General features: G+C 47.4%; 1 protein-coding gene across 2 annotated transcripts in view; it reads left to right on the forward strand.

Moving 5' to 3' along the window:
• Positions 1-23040, forward strand: part of CPSF4L (cleavage and polyadenylation specific factor 4 like) — a 228903-nt gene that overhangs the window by 30913 nt on the left and 174950 nt on the right. For both annotated transcript variants that reach the window (XM_078650780.1, XM_078650782.1), the window contains exons 3-4: positions 17716-17868; positions 19520-19615. In XM_078650780.1, the coding sequence (XP_078506906.1) occupies positions 17716-17868; positions 19520-19615 (249 nt within the window). The remainder of the gene's footprint in view (positions 1-17715; positions 17869-19519; positions 19616-23040) is intronic.

Below are 23040 nucleotides of genomic sequence, written 5' to 3' on the forward strand. Positions count from 1 at the left end.
CCGCCCACATGGAGGAGCCGCTCATGTCCACCTTGATCTTCATTTTAACGGTAGTATTGGAACTTCTTTTCCCCTAAATAGAGCCCAGGGCTTCAAATCATGCTTCTTGGATCACTATCCTGTTTCTTTTATTTCTGATTCATTTAATTTCCAGATTTCCGTTCTAACTGAGGTTTTTGTGACTTTGCGCCCATGATTTTTATTCCCAAGGTGACATAAATTTGAGAGCTCATCTTCAGTAACTGCACATCTTTCTGATTTTGTGGAGTCACAGCTTATTAACAGTACATATAGAACCCCTGCCGCACACATCCTTGGGACACAAACAGCTCAAGGTAATTAAGATAGAAGATAAAATATTGGATTGTAAACATTTAAAAAGATGAAGGTAAGTATTAAAGCTAGAGTTGTGGTTAGGAAAAGGACTGTGTAGGGGAACAACTGGGGATAAAACAAAAAGAGAAATGGTAAGATTGCAGGAAGTGGGATGTTATGGAGACTGTATCCAGAAAAGCTAAATAACAAAATGTCAAACCAATAATAAAGGGAAAATGTACAAGTAAGTGCAAATGGATAAGGGTAAACCTATTGAAGGGAAAATGAGATAAAGAGAAGAGGTAGGGTATGTTATTGGAGGTTCTCCCTCTGTCAATGATGTTAGTTGCACCTGCCAAACAAGTCCACCTTCTAAAATACTACTTTTTAAAAGCAAGCTATTCAGATGCAAGTTGTGCAAACCAAATGAAGAAAACCAAACACAAATTCAGTGCAAATTGGCATTTTTGAACTACTTGCATTTAAATAGTTTGCTTTCAGAGACTTGCTGTTCGGAATAAACAATATGTATTTTCACAGAAATAAAACAAAGGCTAAAGTGACATTTATAGGTAGGTGTTGAAATGAAATAAAAAGAAGCATTTAAAACAAAAAAAGGACATCCACAAGCTATAATTCACGAAAGTAACTATAACCTCGCCCCTGGCATGAACTGCTTAGAACCTCACACATTACATCACTCGTATCATGTTATATGACATCATTGATGACATCATACTCCTATACTGTATAGGATTACTGTGTGTACACATGTGGGTGCATAGCATGGAAATAGCATAAACTCCGGACGCAAGTGTGGTTTTGCATGATGAAAGTTATATGGTGCACCATTACAAATCCCTGATGGCACCCGGAGGGCATCTGATGTATGTTTGAGAGCTATGCGCCATGAGCCAGATGTCGGCTGCTTGACAACTGTGAGAGGTGCTTCAGTGTCCAGGCCCTAACCAGCTAGATGGCAAAATAACATGGAGAAAGGCACTCTCCTCATAAACTGCACAGGCCTCTGTAGACAGAGCGGGTTGCATCTGTAAGGATTGTGGGGCTTGATTGCATCGGCTCTGCGGGAAGTCGGGACAGTGATCGGCATTCTGCAAATGAGACTGATGCGGTCTCACTTGCACGGAATAGCCCCAAAGTTGAATAAGACATCAAAGCATGCTGCCATAACCGGTCCAGGGAGGACCTGGCCTAGCAGTTCGGTCTGGACTGTTCCCATGGGGCACAGGGTCAAGACTGATTTGCATATGGCTGGGTCCAAACTGGGGTGGCATAGTGGGCAAAAGAACAATGGATTTAACCCAGATCTTTTTACTGGGGGAGAATGTTTGCATTATCAGCATTCCGTCCATCAATTGTTTGCTGTAACTATTTTCGCCCTAAGTCGGATGGGTATGCCCAGACGTGGGTCCCTTGCTCACTGTGCCACTGGATTCAAGCTAGCCTGGCTGAAGAAGGGTGACATACACTGAAATCGGTCCCAGAATGCTTGTTTCTGGTCCAGGGAGGACCTAGCCTGGCAGTTCGGTCTGGACTGTTCCCATGGGGCACAGGGTCAAGACTGATTTGCATATGACTGGGTCCAAACTGGGGTGGCGTACTGGGCAAAAGAACAATGGATTTAACCCACATCTTTTGACTGGGGGAGAATGTTTGCATTGTCAGCATTCCGTCCATCAATTGTTTGCTGTAACACTTTTTGCCATAACTGGAGCAGCAGCGGGCGAGTATTGAGCCAGTCCCAGCGTGGCTTCACAGCCAGGAAAGCAGAGGAGGCTGACACTCTTTCAGCAAAGGGAGCAGAGTTAGAGACCCACGGCAAACAGCGCAAGACCGGCGCGGACCTTGGCGGCTCTAAGCAGCCATCGATAGCGGAGGCTTTTTCCTCAGCTACTGCGGGATCAAGGCTCCCTCCGAATGTATTACGACAGGGAAAGTCTTCTCCGTTTCCGATTAGATGGAAGTGATGGGTGGGGAACAGGCGAATACCCCAACCTCGGATACAATGTTGCTACAGGGCAAACGTGAGCTGCATGGAGTAGGGACCATAATGCCAGAAAGGACGGACTAGAGGATGAGCCAGCCAAAGGAAGATCTTGCGCCTCAGGACTCTCTGAACGATTGAAGCTCTCCAAGGGGGTACCGGTCAGCAAAGACTATACTTCTGGGTAAAGAACCCACTGGGATCTCCAGTCTTAGGGAAGACATTTATTTCTTTAACAGATGACTCTGAACTTCTAGTTTGGTGCTTACGGTAGAAGATTCTGAGACTGAGGGCTCATTGGTTAGCCAAAGGGGTATCTAAGATACACTGGGTACCCAGAAATGCAGGATAAAGTCTAAAGCAAGGCAAAGTTAATCTTGTGGGGTGTTGGTTGTTGCAGTATATGGATGTATATAAGAATGTTTTTTTTCTCTTTGGGCTTATCCTGTAGGCTTTAATCACTGGATCGTTCTTTTTCTATTATCTCTTCAGGTCATTCTACGAGGGCTGGAGCGCAGGGGCACCTTAGGGCAGGTGGAGTGAGTGGCATCACCATGGTCAGCTCTTACCTATCTGTTCATTTGTGGGGAAGATGGTGGCAGAGGTAGGGGGGCGGGTTGGGGCAGAGGGGAGGTTGGGGGGTTTAGGGGTGGATTGGTGTGGGCAGGGTGTGGTTTGGGTACTGGAAGGGGGAGGGAAATCATGGTACATGAGGAAATCCAAGAAATCGGGAGGAAGGGAGAGGAAATGGCTGATGCATTTGGGGGCTGGGTCAGCAGGCAAAGCCAACGGGGTTCATACTGTTTTTGGAAAAAACCATGCTGATATAAATGATGAGAATCCGAATCACAGCGCTGAATATATGTGGTCTGAATGACCATGCTAAACGGCAGAAAGTCGCAATAGATTTGTAAGTACTCCACGCCGACATAGTATGTTTACAAGAGACCCATATGAAAGGTGCAAAGAGGAAACTAATGGAACAGCTTGGGATCCCTACAATCTTATCGCTACTATCACACAAGGAACTAGAACTAGAGGGGTGGTCATTCTATCCTGGACGAGAGATATAATATACAAAAGGTGCCTGTTAGACAAATATGGGTGCTGGGTGCTAGTTGAATGTTGCTTCAATAAACCTGTTTTTACCATTTGCTCTGTATATGGGTGCACTAGAGATGATCTTGAAGTTTTGGAATTTCTCAATATAGAGTTTGCACTATGGCCAACTCCCAACATACTCTGTGGAGACCTAAATATTAATGGCTTGCGCTGGCTCTGGGGTAGCAACACCAGCTATTATGCTGGCCAAAAGAATACGTAATTTATAGCCGTCACATCTCTAACACAAGACAACTGGTTTGGTAGTTTAACTCAAACTGGGGTTTCAAGTATGGCTCTAGGGTTGAATGCCATTGAGGTCATTTCAGAAATGTGTGTAGTGTATTTCTGTCCATAGGGCCTGGTAGAAGATGTCTTAACTGTGGGAAATGCATGCCAGTCAAACTTTTGACTTCAAATTGGGGGTCATATCAAGCTTTTATTATGGTGATCAAGTTAAAATGAATAGTCCACAAACAATTTTTGGAAGATGATCAAAGGTAAAAAAGGGGTGACCACAATAAAAACTATGGAGGCGTTCTGTTTAAGTGGGTGAATACCAGTAAAAGGAGGGTTTTACCCACCAAAACTAGGTGACTTGACAGATATCCTATGTCTAGCATGTTATGAAATATTATGTCCATTATCACATAAATAGTGATAGAAAATTGGCCACAGGTGTAGCTTGTTTAATTACTTTGTTCCCAAACCTTAGAAGATGCTGTCCCAATGACTGGATGATGTCATCAATGATGTCTCTTACAGTGAGTGACGTAACATATGAGGTCATAAGCTGTGCATGGCAGGGGCACACGGTATAGGTAGCTCAGTAAACTTTAGGTTGTGAATTTCAGTGTTGTTTATTTGTTTTTAAACGTTAGATTTTATGTCTGTTGAATGGCTAATTATAACATCACTTTAACCATACTATTTTTTTTTGTCTTAGTCAAACTTCAGCATACCCACAACCTCCTCTAGCAACCAGAGGCCAACGCCCCTGTTGCATATCACCTGTAGTACTGCACATCGGAAGGTTGGCTGCAGGATCTGGCCAGGCCAAACGTCCAGCTCTCGGTGGGTGGCGAAACCCCCAGGCTGTGCGCAGCAGATGGTTTCCTCAGGAGCTGGTCTCCAGCCTGGCCCTGCACCGAACCCCGCACACGTGGGCAACCTTCCGGGCTATGTGCATAGGGAGGTGGCGGTGCGTTGGCTGTAGGCCCTTGCCTCTGGCCAGGTCCTGTGCCCTATTGCCTCACAGTTGGCTAACTACCTGCTGCAGCAGCAGGTGGTACAAAAGGGGTTGGTGATGGACGGAACATCTGAACCAATCAAACACTCACACCCAGTCAACAGATCTGGGTTTAATCCAGGAGGCACAGGGTCAGACTGATTTGCATATGGCCATGTCTGAACTGGGGTGGCAGAGTGGGCTAAAGAACGGTGATGGATTAAACCCAGATCTTTTGACTGGGTGTGAGTGTTTGATTGGTTCAGATGCTCCGTCCATCACCACCCCCTTTTGTACCGCTTTGTTCGCCATAAGTTGGCAGGGTATGCTCAGACGTGAGTCCCTTGCTCAGTTTGCCACTGGATTCAAGCAAGCCTGGCTGAAGACGGCTGAAATGCCAGAAACCGGTCCTAGGAAGCTTGTTTCCGGTCCAGGGAAGGCATGGCTTGGCAGTTCGGGCTGGACTGTTCCCATGAGGCACAGGGTCAGACTGATTTGCATATGGCCATGTCTGAACTGGGGTGGCAGAGTGGGCTAAAGAACGGTGATGGATTAAACCCAGATCTTTTGACTGGGTGTGAGTGTTTGATTGGTGCAGATGCTCCGTCCATCACCCCCCCCCCTTTGGTACCGCTTTGGCAGCAGGTGGGCAGACAATCCCCGTGGCCCATAGCCTAGGAGGGTTGGCTCACTGTGCAGGGTTGGTTGAGGGCCTGGCTGGAGGGACTCAGCTTGAACAGTGGGTAGCCCATGAGCACTAAAGTAGCTCGCGGGAGGGCCACACTAGGTTTTGTAAGAGTACTGCAGTACCAATGGCCCAAATATTTGTTTTTACTTTAATCTCTGTGGGGGTGAACCCCACTCAGCCAGTGCCTGGAGTTCAGGGTGTCCTTACCCTACCCTCATGTTTCGTTTTTAGAAAACTTGTTCAAGACACTGGGACCGAGTCCCAGAGCCCTACAATGGCAGCCTTGTGTCCACCATTGCGGCCAGCCAATTAGATTGCTTGGTACCGCAGTACTTGCACCAATACTGTGGTAGCAGGATGGATGAAGGAAGAAAAAGCTCCCTCTGCCAGTCAGAAGGCATTATTTTGTAACTTTTTTTTTGCACTGCGGAACTGGACCAACCATCCAGATATACCCACCTTTCTCAGAGCATTAACCCCATCACGCCCAACTTGTGACCCTTTTTAAACACAAATTTCTTGCACATTTCTGAATGGCTATACACCACATCTCAAAAAGGACGCTTTCTAAGTAAAGTTCTAACTTTCTGCCAAATTTGTTGTAATTCCTTTCAGACATTTTTTTCTGTATCGGGGAGCAATTTTCCTATGGGAATTACTATAAGAAATACATATTTCGGGCCCCTCTTTTTTTTGGTCCCTGCTCGATGGATCGGCATGAAACGTTCCATTAAGGAACTGAGGTGTATTCACTCTTTTTGGAAAGTTTTTGATGTAAGTTAGTCGAATGGTGCCAAAGTTATTAGCAAAACAATTAACGATTTTCATATGGAAACTCTGACCTAACCATAACTACACAGTGGGAACCCTGATTGGAGTACATTTTCACATACTCTGTGAGCCTCTTGCTATGGCCACCTAATTTCTTATAAATCCGCCTGCATTTCACTTGTTACTGAAGGGTATCTCATACAAATATTTTTTCCTATTCCATCCGCCATTGCTCCTTCCTGATATGTACACTGTTACTCTTTTCTGCTCTGATAGTAATTGTAATGTTTTTCTCTACCGCTTCTACTAATTATTTTCAGAACCTATTTGTTATTCAAACTAATTCTCTTCTGCTTGATTGTAATTTGGATCATGTGACATTATAAGAATCAAATGATTCATATTATTCACTGAGTACCTAATAATCTACATAGCACATCACTCCCAACCCCAACCTATACATAAGGGTTGTTCAGCAGAAACGTGTACATGTAGATGGTTTTCATGAATGTAGAAATTCTTATATGCAACATGGAAAGAAAGATTAAGGTTTTTTCACCCGACCACAAAATTATCATTCTGACAACCAAATCTCAGACTAGAATTAACCAAACCATGACGTGAAACCTAATTAGCAGTCACACTGTGAAAATGCAGCATCTGCACTATCATATGGAATTACCACCTCAACAGGAGTCTGGCAGCCTGGCAATTCTTCAAGTATAAATGTGTATCTAATGCACCTGTCTCTCCTGGGTGATCACTAGCATTCTAAATTAAGCAAGTCTGTGTTTAGGTGCTCCGGGAAAGACATTTGCCTATGTAAACTTTTGATATCATTGCACAGATATTTTCTGAGCGTGGCAAAGTCGAGAAGTTGAGCAACTTATAATATTTAACTTTCTGAGCTTCACAAAGTGTGAATATCAAGAAGCATTTTTTTAAATGGGGTCAACACAGAATAGCGGGTGGGTTACCACCGTTTGCCAAGAGTCCCACATAAAGGCCCCTAATCCCAGCGGCATGTCCTCAGCCCCATCTTCCACTCTTTTCATCCACTTCTGCACTGCCTATTCTTCCCTCATTGTCAACGTCCCATGCAACCATTGTGTGCACTGCCTGTGAGCTCTAGCTGCCCTGCTCTCACGCCAACCCCGGTCATCTGCCTGTCCTCAGCCCCATCTTCCACTCTTTTCATCCACTTCTGCACTGCCTATTCTTCCCTCATTGTCAACGTCCCATAACCATGCCTGGCGCAACCATCGTGTGCACTGCCTGTGAGCTCTAGCTGCCCTGCTCTCACGCCAACCCCGGTCATCTGCCTGATGTCAAGCTGCTTCCCAGCTGCACAATGTCCACCCCATAATGGGCTACCTTTGTAAAAGCAAAGTTGTCAAAAAGTTGCCCAGCTTCACTAGTTGAAAGTTTCAAAGTGTTTGGACTTGGCAGGTGAAGAAAATACCGCTGCCCACTTCTATTTTGCTTCCACCCTCTGAAAATCACATCCTAAATCTGAAAATCACAGCCTCATACACAACAAAGTATGGGATTAAGCTATGTACCTCTGAACCTGGCTTAAGTGCAGTATACATAACCCTCGCACGTGCCCATTCCGTGGGTAACCCAAACACCGGGCACTTACCGGCCCGCATCCTGTTGTTGCCACAGCTGGGAAATAATGTCAGCCAACAATAACTGTTCTTAGTGGTGGTCGTTGTTGGCCGCAGTTTATTAATCATAAAAGACATATTAAAAGTATAACTGGTTAAGCAATCTTCCATTTGCGAACTGTACCAATCAATCATACAAGACATATTACAAATTCTGACACCAACTTGGGATAACAGGTGTCAGTCTTTTGTGCACTCCTCAGTTCGAAAATGGCACTTGCACAAAACCAGTTCCTTGTCAGTCTATTGGTGTTCCAGTGGTTGGTTGCCCACGCCTTCTGCGTGTCGTGGAGGGGATCTTATCTGTCCGGAGTTAGGTCCCCAGCTCGCTACCATTTGCGCCCGGCCGGGTCTGGGCCGCGAGTGCCGTCTCCTCCTGTTACTCCCCTCCTTTGTGCGGCCACGTCACCCTGCCGTGCGGCATTCAAAAGTGAGTGGCCATCCTCCTACACACCGCCCGCCGGTGTTTCCTTGGCCAACCAGCGTAGGATTTCGGTAAACGCCCCTTCCCTTCTCCAGCACTGCGACTTTGCTGCTCCTTAGGTGTGGGTGGGTGGGCTTCAGTCGTAGATGTTGTCGCGCCGCTCTTCCCAGCTCCTCGAAGCGATGTGCTTCTGCTGGGAGGGCGGCGGCGCTTAAATCCTCCTGAACCCCCATAGGGCCTCGGGTGAGCCCTACCGATTGGGGGGTTCGAATAAAGCCAAGTTGACCATTGGGCGGCCCTTGGGGGCGCCCGGGTCAAAGGTCACTTCCGGTCGGGGTGGCTGATGCGCACCCCGCTTCCGCTGGTTCCTGGGCGCTTCTGGGCGCCCAGAACCAGTTTCCCCACTGGTGGCACCGCGAGGATTATGGCGCCGGCCTTCAAGCCTCCCCCCCCCCCTGCGGGGGGGGTGCGGCGGCCTCTGCAATAACCCTCGCACGTGCCCATTCCGTGGGTAACCCAAACACCGGGCACTTACCGGCCCGCATCCTGTTGTTGCCACAGCTGGGAAATAATGTCAGCCAACAATAACTGTTCTTAGTGGTGGTCGTTGTTGGCCGCAGTTTATTAATCATAAAAGACATATTAAAAGTATAACTGGTTAAGCAATCTTCCATTTGCGAACTGTACCAATCAATCATACAAGACATATTACAAATTCTGACACCAACTTGGGATAACAGGTGTCAGTCTTTTGTGCACTCCTCAGTTCGAAAATGGCACTTGCACAAAACCAGTTCCTTGTCAGTCTATTGGTGTTCCAGTGGTTGGTTGCCCACGCCTTCTGCGTGTCGTGGAGGGGATCTTATCTGTCCGGAGTTAGGTCCCCAGCTCGCTACCATTTGCGCCCTGCCGTCCGGCCGGGTCTGGGCCGCGAGTGCCGTCTCCTCCTGTTACTCCCCTCCTTTGTGCGGCCACGTCACCCTGCCGTGCAGCATTCAAAAGTGAGTGGCCATCCTCCTACACACCGCCCGCCGGTGTGTTTCCTTGGCCAACCAGTGTAGGATTTCCGCCACGCCGCAGGGAGGCTCGCGTCTTTCTGCGGCTCCCCCCCTGCACCTGGTTCGCGGCTCACCTCCCCTTTTTTTTTTTTTTTTTTTACTTACAACCTGCGAGCGCCATCGCACCCCACAGGTTATCCCAGAATACCCTCATCCCTTTTTCGGAGAGATGTACCCCATCTTGGCCGTAAAGCTCGGGCCGGCCCGGGTGGATGAGACCATGGCGGATTGATTCCAGGCCATTGGTGGAGCAAAACTTGTGCATTGCGATGTTCAATTTTCGCCTCGCATTGTCAACCGCCTTGTTGGAGTCGGCACCTCTCCAGTGCCTCCTGCTGACCATTTCTGACCAGACTACCGTCGTGGGGCCCAGCCATGCTGCTGCTTTGGTCAGGTCCTTCTGAATGGCCTGCCCTACCGCTTTGCGCCCCAGTCGGGTCAGATCGTTGCCCCCGAGGTGAATGATCAGGACGTCGGGCAGCCATGCCGAGTCTGCCATGAGGCCGTCCAGCGTTGGCAGTAGCTGCTCCCATCTCATGCCCGGTTGCCCTATCCAGCGGATGTACGTCGCTTTGGGCCTGCTTGCCCTGTGGCCTGATTGCTGCCACCAAGACTCCATTCTGGACACGAACGAATGTCCCACCACCCAGACCAGCCGCGGGCGTCCCCCTGTCAAGAGAAAGCATTCAGTTAAGGTGGCCTGCTGCGCACCGGGTAAGGTTAGAGGGCAAGCACCCTGCCGTGCGGCAACCCAGAGTGACTGCTACCCCCACCCGCTTTTTCCTCTTTTTTTTTTTTTATTTTATTTTATTTTTTTTAAACAAGGTGTGGGCGTACGTATGACTTGTATGCCCTGGAACGCCATCTGCCTACGGCCTGGATCCTGTCCTCCGGCATGCCATGCTGCGATGCCGAGGTCGCTGCGCCGATCCTGAATGAGTGAGGGGCAAAGGACGCTGCGCGAAAACCGACCTTACTAAGGCCCTGGCGCATCACGGCCGTAAATTGAAACTTACTCAGGTTCTTTCCATCCCGATGTATGAATAGGGGGCCATCGCCAGCCGGACGGGCCCCCATGTACTTAAAAAGGCAACACACTGCGCAGAGCCCAGCCTCTGGAATGCAGTGGAGACGCACCGTCGTCCCCTTCCTTGCCCTGTCTGTTTTGGATTGTCTCAGTGTAAGCTCCACAGCCCTTACCATTGGTTTGATGTCTCTGGCCTGCAGGCACTGCTGCGCCGGGCCTGACTTGCTGGGTGCCACTATTTCGCTGATTCGGAATGCACCGAAGAAGGCCGTGGTGAATGCTGACCTAAATAATAGTAGCTCGTATTTGTCGGAAATTATGCCTGTTAGAGCCCCCAGGAGCTGTCCCAGCTTCCCGAAATCGATGGGGCGTCTGCTGTCCTTCCTTATCCCCTCAATCTTCCTCCAGCCTTTTAAGGCCGTCTTTAGATAGGCCGAGGCCGTGGGGTCCTCGCCAGTGTAGAGCCTGGCAAAATGGGCAATGGCGGACAAGTGCGCCTGCGCCCAAGATCTCGTTTTCTTGGCGTTGAAAGCCCATTGCACGAATTTTTCGACTGCCGTGCGAGTCTCTGCCTTGTCTTCGAGTGATCTTATGCCCCCTATCCTCATTACTGTGTTTGCATAAGTCTTGTACCTTCTGCTTGCTTCCGCCGTGAGCGAGTGCCCTATCAGCCTGGACAGGTCTACACCCCCAGGTCCCAAAGGTACGCTGGAAAGGGGGTCATTTCCCTGGCCGCCCCAGGTACCAGTTCTCTGAACCGCTTCATCTGGGACCGGGATAGCGCATCTGCTGCCGTGTTCTCTGTCCCTGGCACGTGGCGGGCCTTCAGCTCCAGGTTCCCTTCCAGCTGTAATTTAATTAACTGCCTCAACATGTTAGGGCATCTCGCTGCGCCTCTGTTAATGGCCTGCACTACTCCCTTGTTATCGGACCATAAAGTTAGTTTCAGGTTTTTGATCTCCTCTTTCCAAATGGTCAGTGCCACTATTATTGGAAACAGCTCTAGGAATGTGATGTTGCTTGTGAGCCCCTGCGCATGCCACCTGTCAGGCCACTGGCTGGCGCACCATCTGTTTCCAAGGACTGCCCCGAAACCCAGGCTCCCGGCTGCATCCGTGTAGAGCGCCATCTGATTGGCAGTCACCCACCCTTCTCTCCAAATCAGTACACCATTGAAATCCTGCAGGAACTCGTCCCACACTTTTAGGTCCTGTTTTACACCCGCAGTTAAGCGGACGTGATGGTGTCTGTGGGTGACGCCGGCCGTTAGCCCTGTCAGGCGCCTTGAAAACACCCTAGCGGGAGGGATTACCCTAGCCGCAAAGTTCAGTCTACCTATCACCCCCTGGATCTCCCTAAGGTGGCTTTGCTCCACCCCCGTAGTTTGGCAACCTCTTCCTTGAATTCTTTTACTTTGTGTGCGGGTAGACTGGCAGTCCCTGCTATGGAGTCTAACTCTATGCCCAGGAACGTAAGCCTCGTGGTTGGGCCTGTCGTTTTCTCCTTTGCTAGGGGGACCCCCAGGGACCTGGTCAATTTCTCGAAGGCTGCTAGTGTGCTAGCACACATCGGGGATCCTGCGGGGCCTGTGAACAGGAAATCATCCATGTAGTGCAACTTTCCGCCGCCCTGGTGTCCATCGTGAAGGGCCCATTCCAGGAAGGTGGCGAATTGCTCAAAGTAGGCGCACGATATGGCGCAGCCCATGGGCATAGCTTTATCGATGAATACGTCCCCCCCCACTGGAAGCCCAGTAGGTGGAAGCTGGAGGGGTGGACCGGCAGCAGGCGGAAAGCAGATTCAATGTCCGCTTTCGCCATAAGGGATCCCTTTCCTGACGCTTTAACTAATGCAATTGCGTCGTCAACCGACGCATAACCCACTGAGCAGGCTTCGGGGTCAATTCCGTCGTTCACAGATGATCCTTCGGGGTATGATAGGTGGTGTATCAGTCTAAATTGACCCTCCTCTTTCTTGGGGACCACCCCCAGCGGAGAGACAACTACGCCTGCTTGCAGTTCTTTTGAAAGAGGGCCCTCAATCCTACCCAAGCTTTTTTCCTTCTCTATTTTAGTGCTAACCACATCGGGGTGTTGCATTGCCGACTTCAAGTTGTTCGCCCCCTCCAGGGGCAATGGGCCCTGAAATGGGATAGGAAAACCGTCCTCAAAACCCTCTACCAGCAACCTGGCGTCTGCTCTGTTTGGGTATTTATTTGCCAATCTGCGCAGCTGTCGTGTATTAATCGGGGATCTGGCCAGCTGGCAACTTCGAATGTCTACCAGAGCCCCGCTTCTCCCCGTTTTGGGGCTAGTGCTTCTTGCTCTTTTCTTTCTTGTCCCTTTTTGATTCGTGCCTGGACCCTTTGCACGCCGTGGCGGCATGCTTGCCCCCGCAGCTAGAGCATGCGTGCTGGAACTTGCAAGAAGAGCCCCAAGAGCAGTCCCCTGCCTCATATCTCCAGCAGATCGCCTTGGTTGTGGTTGGGGAGTAGGATCTCCCTGCGGACTGCCTCTGATAAACTCTGCTCTTTCCTTTTTGGAAAGAGCTCCGAAAGGGCTGGTCGCTCTTGCCTGCCCAGGCCCTCACTTCCTTGGCTGCGAGCATTTTGTGGATGAAACCGGAGACGTCCTCCTCGTTCCACTCTAATTCGGGATGCCTCTGCATTTTTAATCTAAACCCTTTATCGTACTCCAGCCAGGCGTCCCCAGGGAACTGCCTCTGCGCTAGGTGGATGTTGGCCTCGTACAACCATAGGTCAGCGGCACAATGGGGGAACCTTTCCACTATAATACATGCCATGATTCTGGACGCATCTAACCAATTTTCGAAATTGCGCTCCTTTCTGGCCCCGCGCTTTTCCCTCCTGTCCTCTTCCTTCCTATCGCACGTAGTAAGATCAAGGCCCTCTAGCTGAATTTCAAGTAGCGAGAATATATCAACGAATTCCTTGCGCCATATCCTTTCCTTCACTGCAAGGGGGATGAGACATGCTAGGCCGGTGGCTTTTGTTGTCAGGGATGCCGGGCCAGGGGATGGCCTGGCGTAGGGGTCATTGACCAGCCCACCCAGCGCTGGGCTCCCTGACGAAGGGCCGTACCCCCAACCGGATATCGGGGAAATTTGCTCGCCCTGCATAGCCAGGCCCACTTGCTCCTGTACCCTTGTCTGCCGGGCCCACCCCGGGTCAACCATGTGCCATGTCAGGCCTGCTGATTCCTCTGCGCGCTGCTCCCTAGGACCTGTTGCCCCTTGCCCTGTGCCATTAAGCAAGCCTGGCGCTAGCGACTTCAAGCATTCTTTTACTATGTTGCTAATATGCTCACCATCTACTCCTCTGCCAGTCGTCTCGCCCTGGTTGTTGGCCTCCGGCCTCGGTGGTGGGAGCTTCTGGCGTACTTTCCTTGGGGGGGGTTCCTCTTGGATGCCTTCTTCAATGGCGTGCTTCTTGGTTTCTTGGGCGCAGAAGGGCCTGGTTCGTCCTCTGCCCGGTCCTCCGGTCTGTTCTCCTTCCCTTTGCTCAGGTGTGGGTGGAGCCAATCGTCCCCGTGGATGGCTGATATTTCGCGGATCTTCTTCAACACCTCTGCCATCTCGTCTGGCTGATCCTCCGCCATGCTGTGACCCCCTGCGCACCTCTTGTGTGGCTTCTTATGGTCTGCGTCAGGCCGTCCGCTGCGGCACCGCGCTATGCGTGTGCCTACCTAGGGCTCTGAGCACGTGTAAACTTCCGGCCGGGCGCTCCGCCCGATGCAGTGAGTTCTGGCCGCAAGACCAGGGCGGGCGCGTTCGCGCTACGTTCCCCGCTCCCCCACGTGGTCAGCCGGGTGTGTGCCCGAGTTCGGGTGTGCGGCACCTCTGCGGGCTGTTCCCTGCGCCGCCAGCTGCTTGGATCGTGGAAAGTCCGTTCTTGGATCGCTGCACACGCTAGTCGGCGCGTTTGGGGCCGGTTCACACGCTGTGGCGGGTAAGAAGGGGACCGCGCCTACCGACAAACGCTCTCTGCCCGGGTCTCGCTTTCCCTCCCCTTTTGGTGTGTGGCGGCTCAATGCGCGCTACAAGTGGGGGTGGGAGAGACGGGGAAGCGGGCAGCTCACCTCGCTGGCGTGCTGTGCTCGTGATCCGGCACCTCGATTCTACCGTGTGCTCCTGCTTCGAAGAGCTGTAGCGGCGCGATGCACTCCGCCTGGTGTCCTCGGCAACGTTGACCTGGAGCTCGCCGACGGGGCCTCGTCTTCTTCACTTCGTCCTGGTCCTCGTCGTCTCCTTCAGTCGTTGTTGTTGTCGTGCCGCTCTTCCCAGCTCCTCGAAGCGATGTGCTTCTGCTGGGAGGGCGGCGGCGCTTAAATCCTCCTGAACCCCCATAGGGCCTCAGGTGAGCCCTACCGATTGGGGGGTTCGAATAAAGCCAAGTTGACCATTGGGCGGCCCTTGGGGGCGCCCGGGTCAAAGGTCACTTCCGGGTCGGGGTGGCTGATGCGCACCCCGCTTCCGCTGGTTCCTGGGCGCTTCTGGGCGCCCAGAACCAGTTTCCCCACTGGTGGCACCGCGAGGATTATGGCGCCGGCCTTCAAGCCTCCCCCCCCCCCTGCGGGGGGGGGTGCGGCGGCCTCTGCAAACGTAATGGTTCTGTCAGATTCACCACATTCATCCAGGGAGTCGTAACATGATGATCCTACTTATGGGTCAAAAGGTCCCATTATCAGTCACATATACGCATAAGCCATAAATTAAATAAAAAGATTTAGATTATTTTGGCAAAATGTATGCATTGTAAGAAACAACATTGATCATTTAAAAAGGAGCAACATGTGCTCCAAGAGGGGTGAATGTAAAGTGCTTTTGCAAAGGAAGGTATTCCTGCTGTTGCGATCAGTCATGTATAGTTGGTGTGAACATATTACAATAAACAGTCAATTGCACAATTTTCGAAAAGTTTGTGGCGGTGTGTTAACAAATATAGTCCTCCGCTAATATCCAGTTTCAATGGTACGGAATGAGTATAATAGTCGAAGTTTCGACCCATAGTCTCCAACATGTATCTGAAAACATCAACAGAGGTCGTCATCAGGACAAGTAGAGAAATAAACCCCAAGGAGACAGCCTAGAGAATTAAAAATACCCTATTACCCCTATGCTATTGGAAACCAAACCGAATAGTCTAAATGTTTTCATGAGACGCACCTCGACAGAAGAGTGAGCATGTTCAAATAGTTCCAAAGGGTCACCTTAGTTTTTACTAAAACAGCCTTTGCATCACTTTTAAAATCAAAACTGCAATACGCCATATAGTACCTAATTGTAACTATGTTGCTACCAAATCTATTGTGGTTCGAGTTTTACTGAGAGGTATAAGTTACGGTCCTCTTGCCCACATAATTAAGTGATGCCTGCCGCATCCAGCCCAAGGGGTGCGTTTTATTCACATGGATACATTCTGAAAGACATCATTTTTTTTTTTTACTGGACTTCAAAGCATGCTTCACAAGATCTATATTTGCAGATGTGAAGGATTCTTGGGGGGCGGGACATACATCAACGACTTTAAGTATATGCAGTTTGGGAGTTGTGTCTACATTGTGCTGAATCTCGATGGATACATTCTGAAAGACATCAATTTTTTTTTTTACTGGACTTCAAAGCATGCTTCACAAGATCTATATTTGCAGATGTGAAGGATTCTTGGGGGGCGGGACATACATCAACGACTTTAAGTATATGCAGTTTGGGAGTTGTGTCTTAAATGTAATTAAAGTTCCTTGCACTACCCAGATCGACACCAGATTGACTATAGTAATAAAAGACAATTATTGGGTTCAAGAATGCTGAGAGAACTCCACAGACAGTTATGTAATAGTCGCACCAGCAGAAAGCCAATAGAACATACCTCCGCGTCCAGACAAAACCTTTGCAGAGTATGCGGCGGGGATGAGCCAAGAGGTAGAAACGTAAGGGTGCACGTGTAAGGCGGACTGCTTTCTCCCCTCACCATATGGCACGCTTGTTTGACCAAGTTAGGAAGCGCCAAATAGTACATTGTATCAAATCGAGATCTGGTCTTGCTAGTGATGTGAGACAGTGAAGGATATTTGAAGAGTTTTATATCCAGGATAAGTTCTCAAGAGTGCACATATTTATTGGCATCCTTAAGGCTATTTTTTGGTATAGTTTTTTTTAGAATTTCAAGGACAAAGAAACATAAGTTAACTTCGGGGAACCATTGTGCTGAATCTCGACTTATTGGTACATTTATGTAATATATTGCCCTCTCCCCACCCACCCCCCCACCCCCCCCCCCGCTCAGGTCTCCAGGTCTCCAAATATAAGGGAAAAGTAATTCCGTACAGCAGGCATCCTTAAGGTTATGTCTCAGAACATTCATGAATGTATAGATTCATCTCTTCATCTGTAAAACCGTGCCTGTCTAATTTAACAACATGGATGGTGTTTTAGATGCATGAGCTACAGTGCCCTAGATTGATTCACACAAAATCGCAGGGGGAAAAAAGTTGTAAAAATGTGCTCAGCTTCACCAGTGGAACGTTTCAAAGTTTTTGACACTTGGCGGTTGAAGGCTAATACCTTTGCCCACTTCTATTCGTTGGTATTTTGCTTTCGGCCTCTGAAAATCACAACCTAAGTCTAAACTTCTGCATACTTCAATGACTAACCTGCTGTTCTGGATATGGCACACTGCCCTGCTCTGCGGCCTAGCACGCACTTAAATCTGTTCACCAGGTATGGGCTGAGCAGTTTGTCATAAAACATGAAATGCATTGGGATCAGTGCAATGATGAAAGACTAACAGACTTCTTGCAGGGCGCATGGGGAAACAAGTCTGACTTCCCAAGGGGGCAAAGATCCCCCCTCAGCCCCCCTCAGCAGGTGAGTGCAGTTAGAGACTTCTTCCACCTGCACTGTGATGCCCAGTGGGCACTCGTACCCTCCTCCCCTACTCTTCAAAGGAGGTCTCTTCATGGGGGTGCACTGGCTGCCTCCCATAAAATATATTAAAGAAAAGTGATGGTTTCATGTTAAGGTGTGTGTTTCCTGCTGTTGATTTTTAAGTAGAGCCACCACAACAACACCACTCTCAAGCCACAGGAGACGCTGTTAAATGACCAAAGTGTAATCGGTTGAGACTAAAGGGCTCATCTTCCTTTCTCCTTTGGAACCTTTGGCTCAGCGGAGTGGGAATTCACCTCTAAAAGTAGTGGAGAGACTGTATCACCTCTTGATTTGTGGCCTGACCTCACAATTTACAGATTGATTTGCATATATGTGATTTGTATAGGTTTAGTTTGGAATGTGTTAGGTTGCTATGTTGGATTTTGTTTCATTGCCCTTGTCCTGTCAGTGTTTGTGTTTATGTTTTGTGAGTCTGATGTTCCTCCTACTCTTCTGTAAATCCATCATCTCGTTTTTTAGGCCCAATGTGTCCATTCCGGCATCTGATCGGTGAGAAGACTGTGGTTTGCAAACATTGGTTGCGCGGGCTGTGCAAGAAGGGCGACCAATGTGAATTTTTGCACGAGTACAACATGGCCAAAATGCCAGAGTGCTACTTCTACTGCAAGTTCGGTAGGTGGACTATATGTGACAAGTTTGTCAGAGTTCCAGAACATGGGTGGGCTCTGTTCCATAAACTTTACTGCCTGCCTCGATGCACTGTGACGTTTACCACTAAGCAGAAGTATCAGGTGGAATCGGATTATAACTCCAAATCCGCCTCCTCGTGAAGTGAAATGGTCCATATTCCCATTATCCCAAGTCATCTGTCATTAGCTGAGGCCAGATACGTTTACTACATCTTTACCTGCCCATTCGGGCAACAGGGTTCTTCTGCACTCCACTCCTGGTAGGCTGCCACTGGGCTGCAGCCTTGGGTACCACGTGTCAGTAGTGTACCTTCTTTAGGCATATTCATGATGCTGAATATTTTATTTAACTCTGTCATTACCACTCGATCGCACTACACGACGAAAGCTCATAATTAACGCTAAAAGGGATACAGAAAGGTTGACTGAAAAGGGAACGCAGGATGGATGTATGGGTGGATGATGGGTAAGTGGGTTAAATGATTTTGTAATCGAAGAGTGAGTGGGTGAAAGGATAAGTGGGTGAAGGAATGGATGGGTGGGTAAAAGGATGAATGGATGGGTAAGTGGAAGTATGGATGGGTAAAATGATGGGTGGGCAAAGAAAGTGTAAGGATAAGTGAATAGATGGGTGGGTGGGTGAGTGGATGGGTGGGTGAGAGAATGGGTGGATGAAAGGATGTCTGAGTAAATTAAATCTGAGATGATGGGTAGGTGGGTGAATGGATGACAAAGTAAATGGAAATCAGAGGATGGATGATGTGTGAACGGATGGAAGAGTAAATGGAAATCTGAGAGGATGGATGGCATAGAACATGGAAATATGAGAGGTGGTCAGATGGATGGATGGATGGATACATGGATAGAAATGGGGTCAATTGATGGATGAAAGCCTTTATTGATGGGTGGGTAAGTCAAATGATTGATTTATGGGTGAATGGATGTATGGATAAATGAATGCATAGATGATGGATGTGTGGATGGATGAATGAATGCAATGGCTTATGGATAGTTGGAATGATGAGTTTGAATGATGGGTGACAGAATAAATGGATGACAGAATATAAAGGTTAACTAGTGGAATCAGTGGGTGGATGTAAGGGTGAAAGGATGAATGGGTAGATGGTTGGCTGGAAGAGACAAGGAAGCTCTTCTAGGGGGTTAAGATCACTTACTTTGCTTGCTTGGTGCCAACAGAGCTTTAGTTCAAAGTAGGGGGTATTTTTATTTTCTGGCTACTTCCTTTATTGCAACATGTGATTGTCCTTTAGTGCCAGCCAAACCTTTCAATTATATTGGACACTAAAAAACATAAAAGAAAGATAAGTGGACAATATATTTATTTCCAGTCAAATAAATGCACCTATTATTGTAGCCTCTTCACACTTTTTCGAGTTTACAGGGGAGTTTTACATCACACAATATGTTTAAGAAGGTATGTTTCCATTAGTAACACATAACATGCGTTATAACTTGTTAACATTTTCTAACACAATACATAATATTGTGTGTAACACACACACACACACATCTTAGTGTTTGCATCATCATTGCTTTAAGATAGATCACTCAATGGCCTCATAGTCTCGCATGCCTTCTGCAGGACATTGCCTCACCTGATTTGTACCTTGCAGGTGAATGCAGCAACAAGGAGTGCCCATTCCTGCACATTGACCCCTCATCCAAGATCAAAGACTGTCCGTGGTACGACAGAGGCTTCTGCAAACACGGTAACATCTTCTTTTATAAGGTGTCCCATTTTTGGTATTGGCAAGCTATTTCGAGTTATTATTTTTGCACGTTTTCCTTGGATTCAAAATTATTTTATAACTGATCTATGACTTTTAAGTTTACATTTAAATAACTAGTTAAGTGTGTTATTAATAATTAGAAAATAATGTTTAGTTAGCTGTGTTTAGGTTAGGACAATTAGGCGCAATTGACATTGCTGGGCCTCTTCCTCTGTGCACTGACATCCATTTTAATACTGCTAAAGATAGGTGGCTTTTAAAATTACATAAATGCATTTGCCTATTTGCATGTTTCTCTCCTGTGTTTTTCCTTTTCAGAAAAAAGCAAAATTGAATTAATTTCCAGGTTGCTGTAGAGGCTCACGATAATAAAATGTAATAAGTTGTGTTCCTGGAAAGACGCTGCATCTGGGATATGTGGCCTGCAAGTAACTATTTCAAGGCTTGCTGCCCAGGCCACAAATATACTTCAGTCATTCTTAAACAGCTCATTGTATTTTGTTTTCTTCAATAGTGCAATGCTATTTCCTTGTTTGCAGGCCTAAGTGTGCTCCATTATTTTTCATTATGTAGGTGTTTTCTAAATGTTTCTTCCTTTATCTAATACAATTTCTTCAATGTTGATTGGTTCTTGTCATGTTACTTTATTAGTAGTACAGCTCTATTATCTCACTTCACATCATGTTGAGTGTGTGGTTTTTTCACTGTTTGAAACCTATAAATGTGCCCTTTCTGGGATGGCTGCCAGACTTTTTGGTTTGTTATCTTGAAGGCAGACTTTATGCTGGTCCGTGTTGATTTATACTTGGAGACTTTCTTGTTTTTCGGATTGCGCCTTTCTATTTTATTTATACTTAGACTTTTAGCCTCTTTCCACAGATGCAGACTTCATCCCGGTTCTCTTGTTGATTTATGCTTAGACTCTCTATGACTCTTGAACTGAGCATATGCTAGTCCTTTGCTAAACTATATTTTGATTCTGCCCATTTACTTGCTCTGCAGCCTTACCTTATGTTATGACTCACAATTGGTGCTTTTTACATGCATTTTAATGCTGGTTTGAATCCCGCTGAGTACTTTTTGCCTTCTGTAATGCCTCTTAAAATTGAATAAAACTTTATGATTTTTGACTTTGAATTTGTCCTGTGCAGGTTTTCTTCAATGGGAAAGGGTCACCATATTTTGAGACTCGTAAGGCCCAATACTGCATCTTACCACTTTAAATGTATTAGTTAAACGTGTTGACAGAACACCAAACACCAACCACTAATGGATATCGTTTGTATCAATGAATTGGGAGCACATAATGATGGTGGCATTCCCACAATGCAGCATGCTATCTGGCATAAGAGCTCTAAATACCCCATCAACTAGGGAAGAAACCTAAATCACTTGAGTGCTAGAACCTGATCATCTCTATGGGACATTCAATGCCCCACACTTCTAGTCGGGTCAGCATGCTCATGAGGTTTTTGCTGAGAAACAGGGCCCCTGTCCCTGATGCAGAGGATCATCCTCCAAATCCTTACTAGACTCATCATGAAATAGAAAATACTATGTACATCATGTATTCTCTGGCAGCTGCTGTGGATTGGAAATCGCCTCCACCACACCAGTGATGTTTAGGGCTATCAAACACAAGTGAAGAACGTTTCACCCTGACGCAGCTCCTCCATGCATTGCAGGAACTGCTTGGGGAAAAAATAAAATATGGAAGCATGGCAGATTTTCTGTCACCTATGTAATTGCTATGTGTAGATACTCAAACTATTGGTCATTATATGGGAATCTCATTACAAGTGTCCCCCATAAGCAGGTGATTTTCTTCTTGTAAGATTTTCTGTCCAGGTCCAGAATGGAATCGGTGGTTGGTGCCGATTGAAAGTCACTATAAGTGAAGCAGGAGAAGAGGTAGGCAGACAGGACATCTGTTTTATTGCTAATATGCAGTCACCTCCCACCTTTAAATGTGGCCAGTGACTAATAAGGGTTTTAAGACTGGAAGAGTTTATAAATGACTCTGAGGTGGGGTTACGTGTTTAAAAGCCTCTCCCTTAAATTGCAAAGATAATAACTTATTGCTTCTTGGAATTAGTGAAAAGTTTTGACCAGCAAATGGCTCCTGGAAGTCACAAGCAAAGAAATGTAAAAAAAAACATGTCGAAATGATTGTACCTAAGCTATGAATAATCGAAATCTGCTGGTAATGTTGTTACCACCAACTAGTTTTACCGACAGAGCTTGTGTCCGGGACTGTAAATGAGCATGTAAGATTGACCCAGCACTGTGTCCAAAGTGAGATGGGACTTTGGAGCAGTACTGATCCCGAGTACATTTGCATAGCCTACTTTTGCAATCATAGATCAGGGAATTAAGTGAGGCGGGTGATGGCCTTGGTCAGTCCAGCAAAGATCAAAACTAGCATGGGCAAGGTCATTAATTTGGGGTTTTGTATGTTGAAAAGATGCCTGGACTTGTTAGTAATACCACAAAATAGGTAGCAGACGGATAGCTGTCATGTGTGCTTATTTGGCAAATGCTCTGTTGCTCTACAGGCAGCAGGTGTTCGCTCTCTTACTCCATCTCTATGTGTGTAAGCATTCACTACTCTCCTATATCCCTTCTGAATGTAAAGGGAATGCTTACACTGCTGCTGTTGACCTAAACCATCAAGGCCCCAACAGCCATTTCATTGAACTTTCCAAGGCATTTGCTGTGCTGCTAGCTCCTCATGTTAGGAACCACTTATAACGGGAATGGTTCACCAATGAGTAGATAGATATGCTTTGGTTATGCTGATATTGTAAACTGGTAAATCTATCACCATATGTGCTTTATATAGCCCAATTTGTGTAAAAATCTTGATTTAAAAAAAAAAAAAAAAAACTGGCGTGAAAATAATTGCTAACAGGTTGGTGCTTCAGAACACAATGCTTCTTCTCCCCAGTCAGGGCGCTTTATTTTTGGCAGATGAATGAATAATACTCTTCGGAGGCCGCTGTCTGTCTTGCATCTGATTAACCCGAGGTACTTCAAGTGGAAGTGTTGTTTGATGTTGAAAAGGCAATTAATTGCATTTAATGGTCCCTTCTTTTTTAAGTACTACAAATGGTGGTTCTGGGTGCCACTTTCCGTTATGGGCTGGGTGGCCCTTGCAAAGATGGCGGTCCTTCCTTAGTTATTATATTTCTTGCTGTCCTCCCTGTTAGTATTCCTGTGCAGTCTTCCGTGAGATGGACGGATTTCGACTGTCCTTGCCCTGGAGTCTGAAGGCATAGGATCTTGCTGCCCAAATTGCAGCTACCCACCATTGATGTGGGATTAGGCTACCAGACTTTGAGCTTTGTTACCTGGCTGTCCAACTAGTCTGGGCAACTTGGTGGAGGGTGGAACCCCGGGATACA

This window comes from Lissotriton helveticus, chromosome 7 (assembly GCF_964261635.1).
Source record: "Lissotriton helveticus chromosome 7, aLisHel1.1, whole genome shotgun sequence".
In the NCBI taxonomy this organism is placed as follows: domain Eukaryota; kingdom Metazoa; phylum Chordata; class Amphibia; order Caudata; family Salamandridae; genus Lissotriton; species Lissotriton helveticus.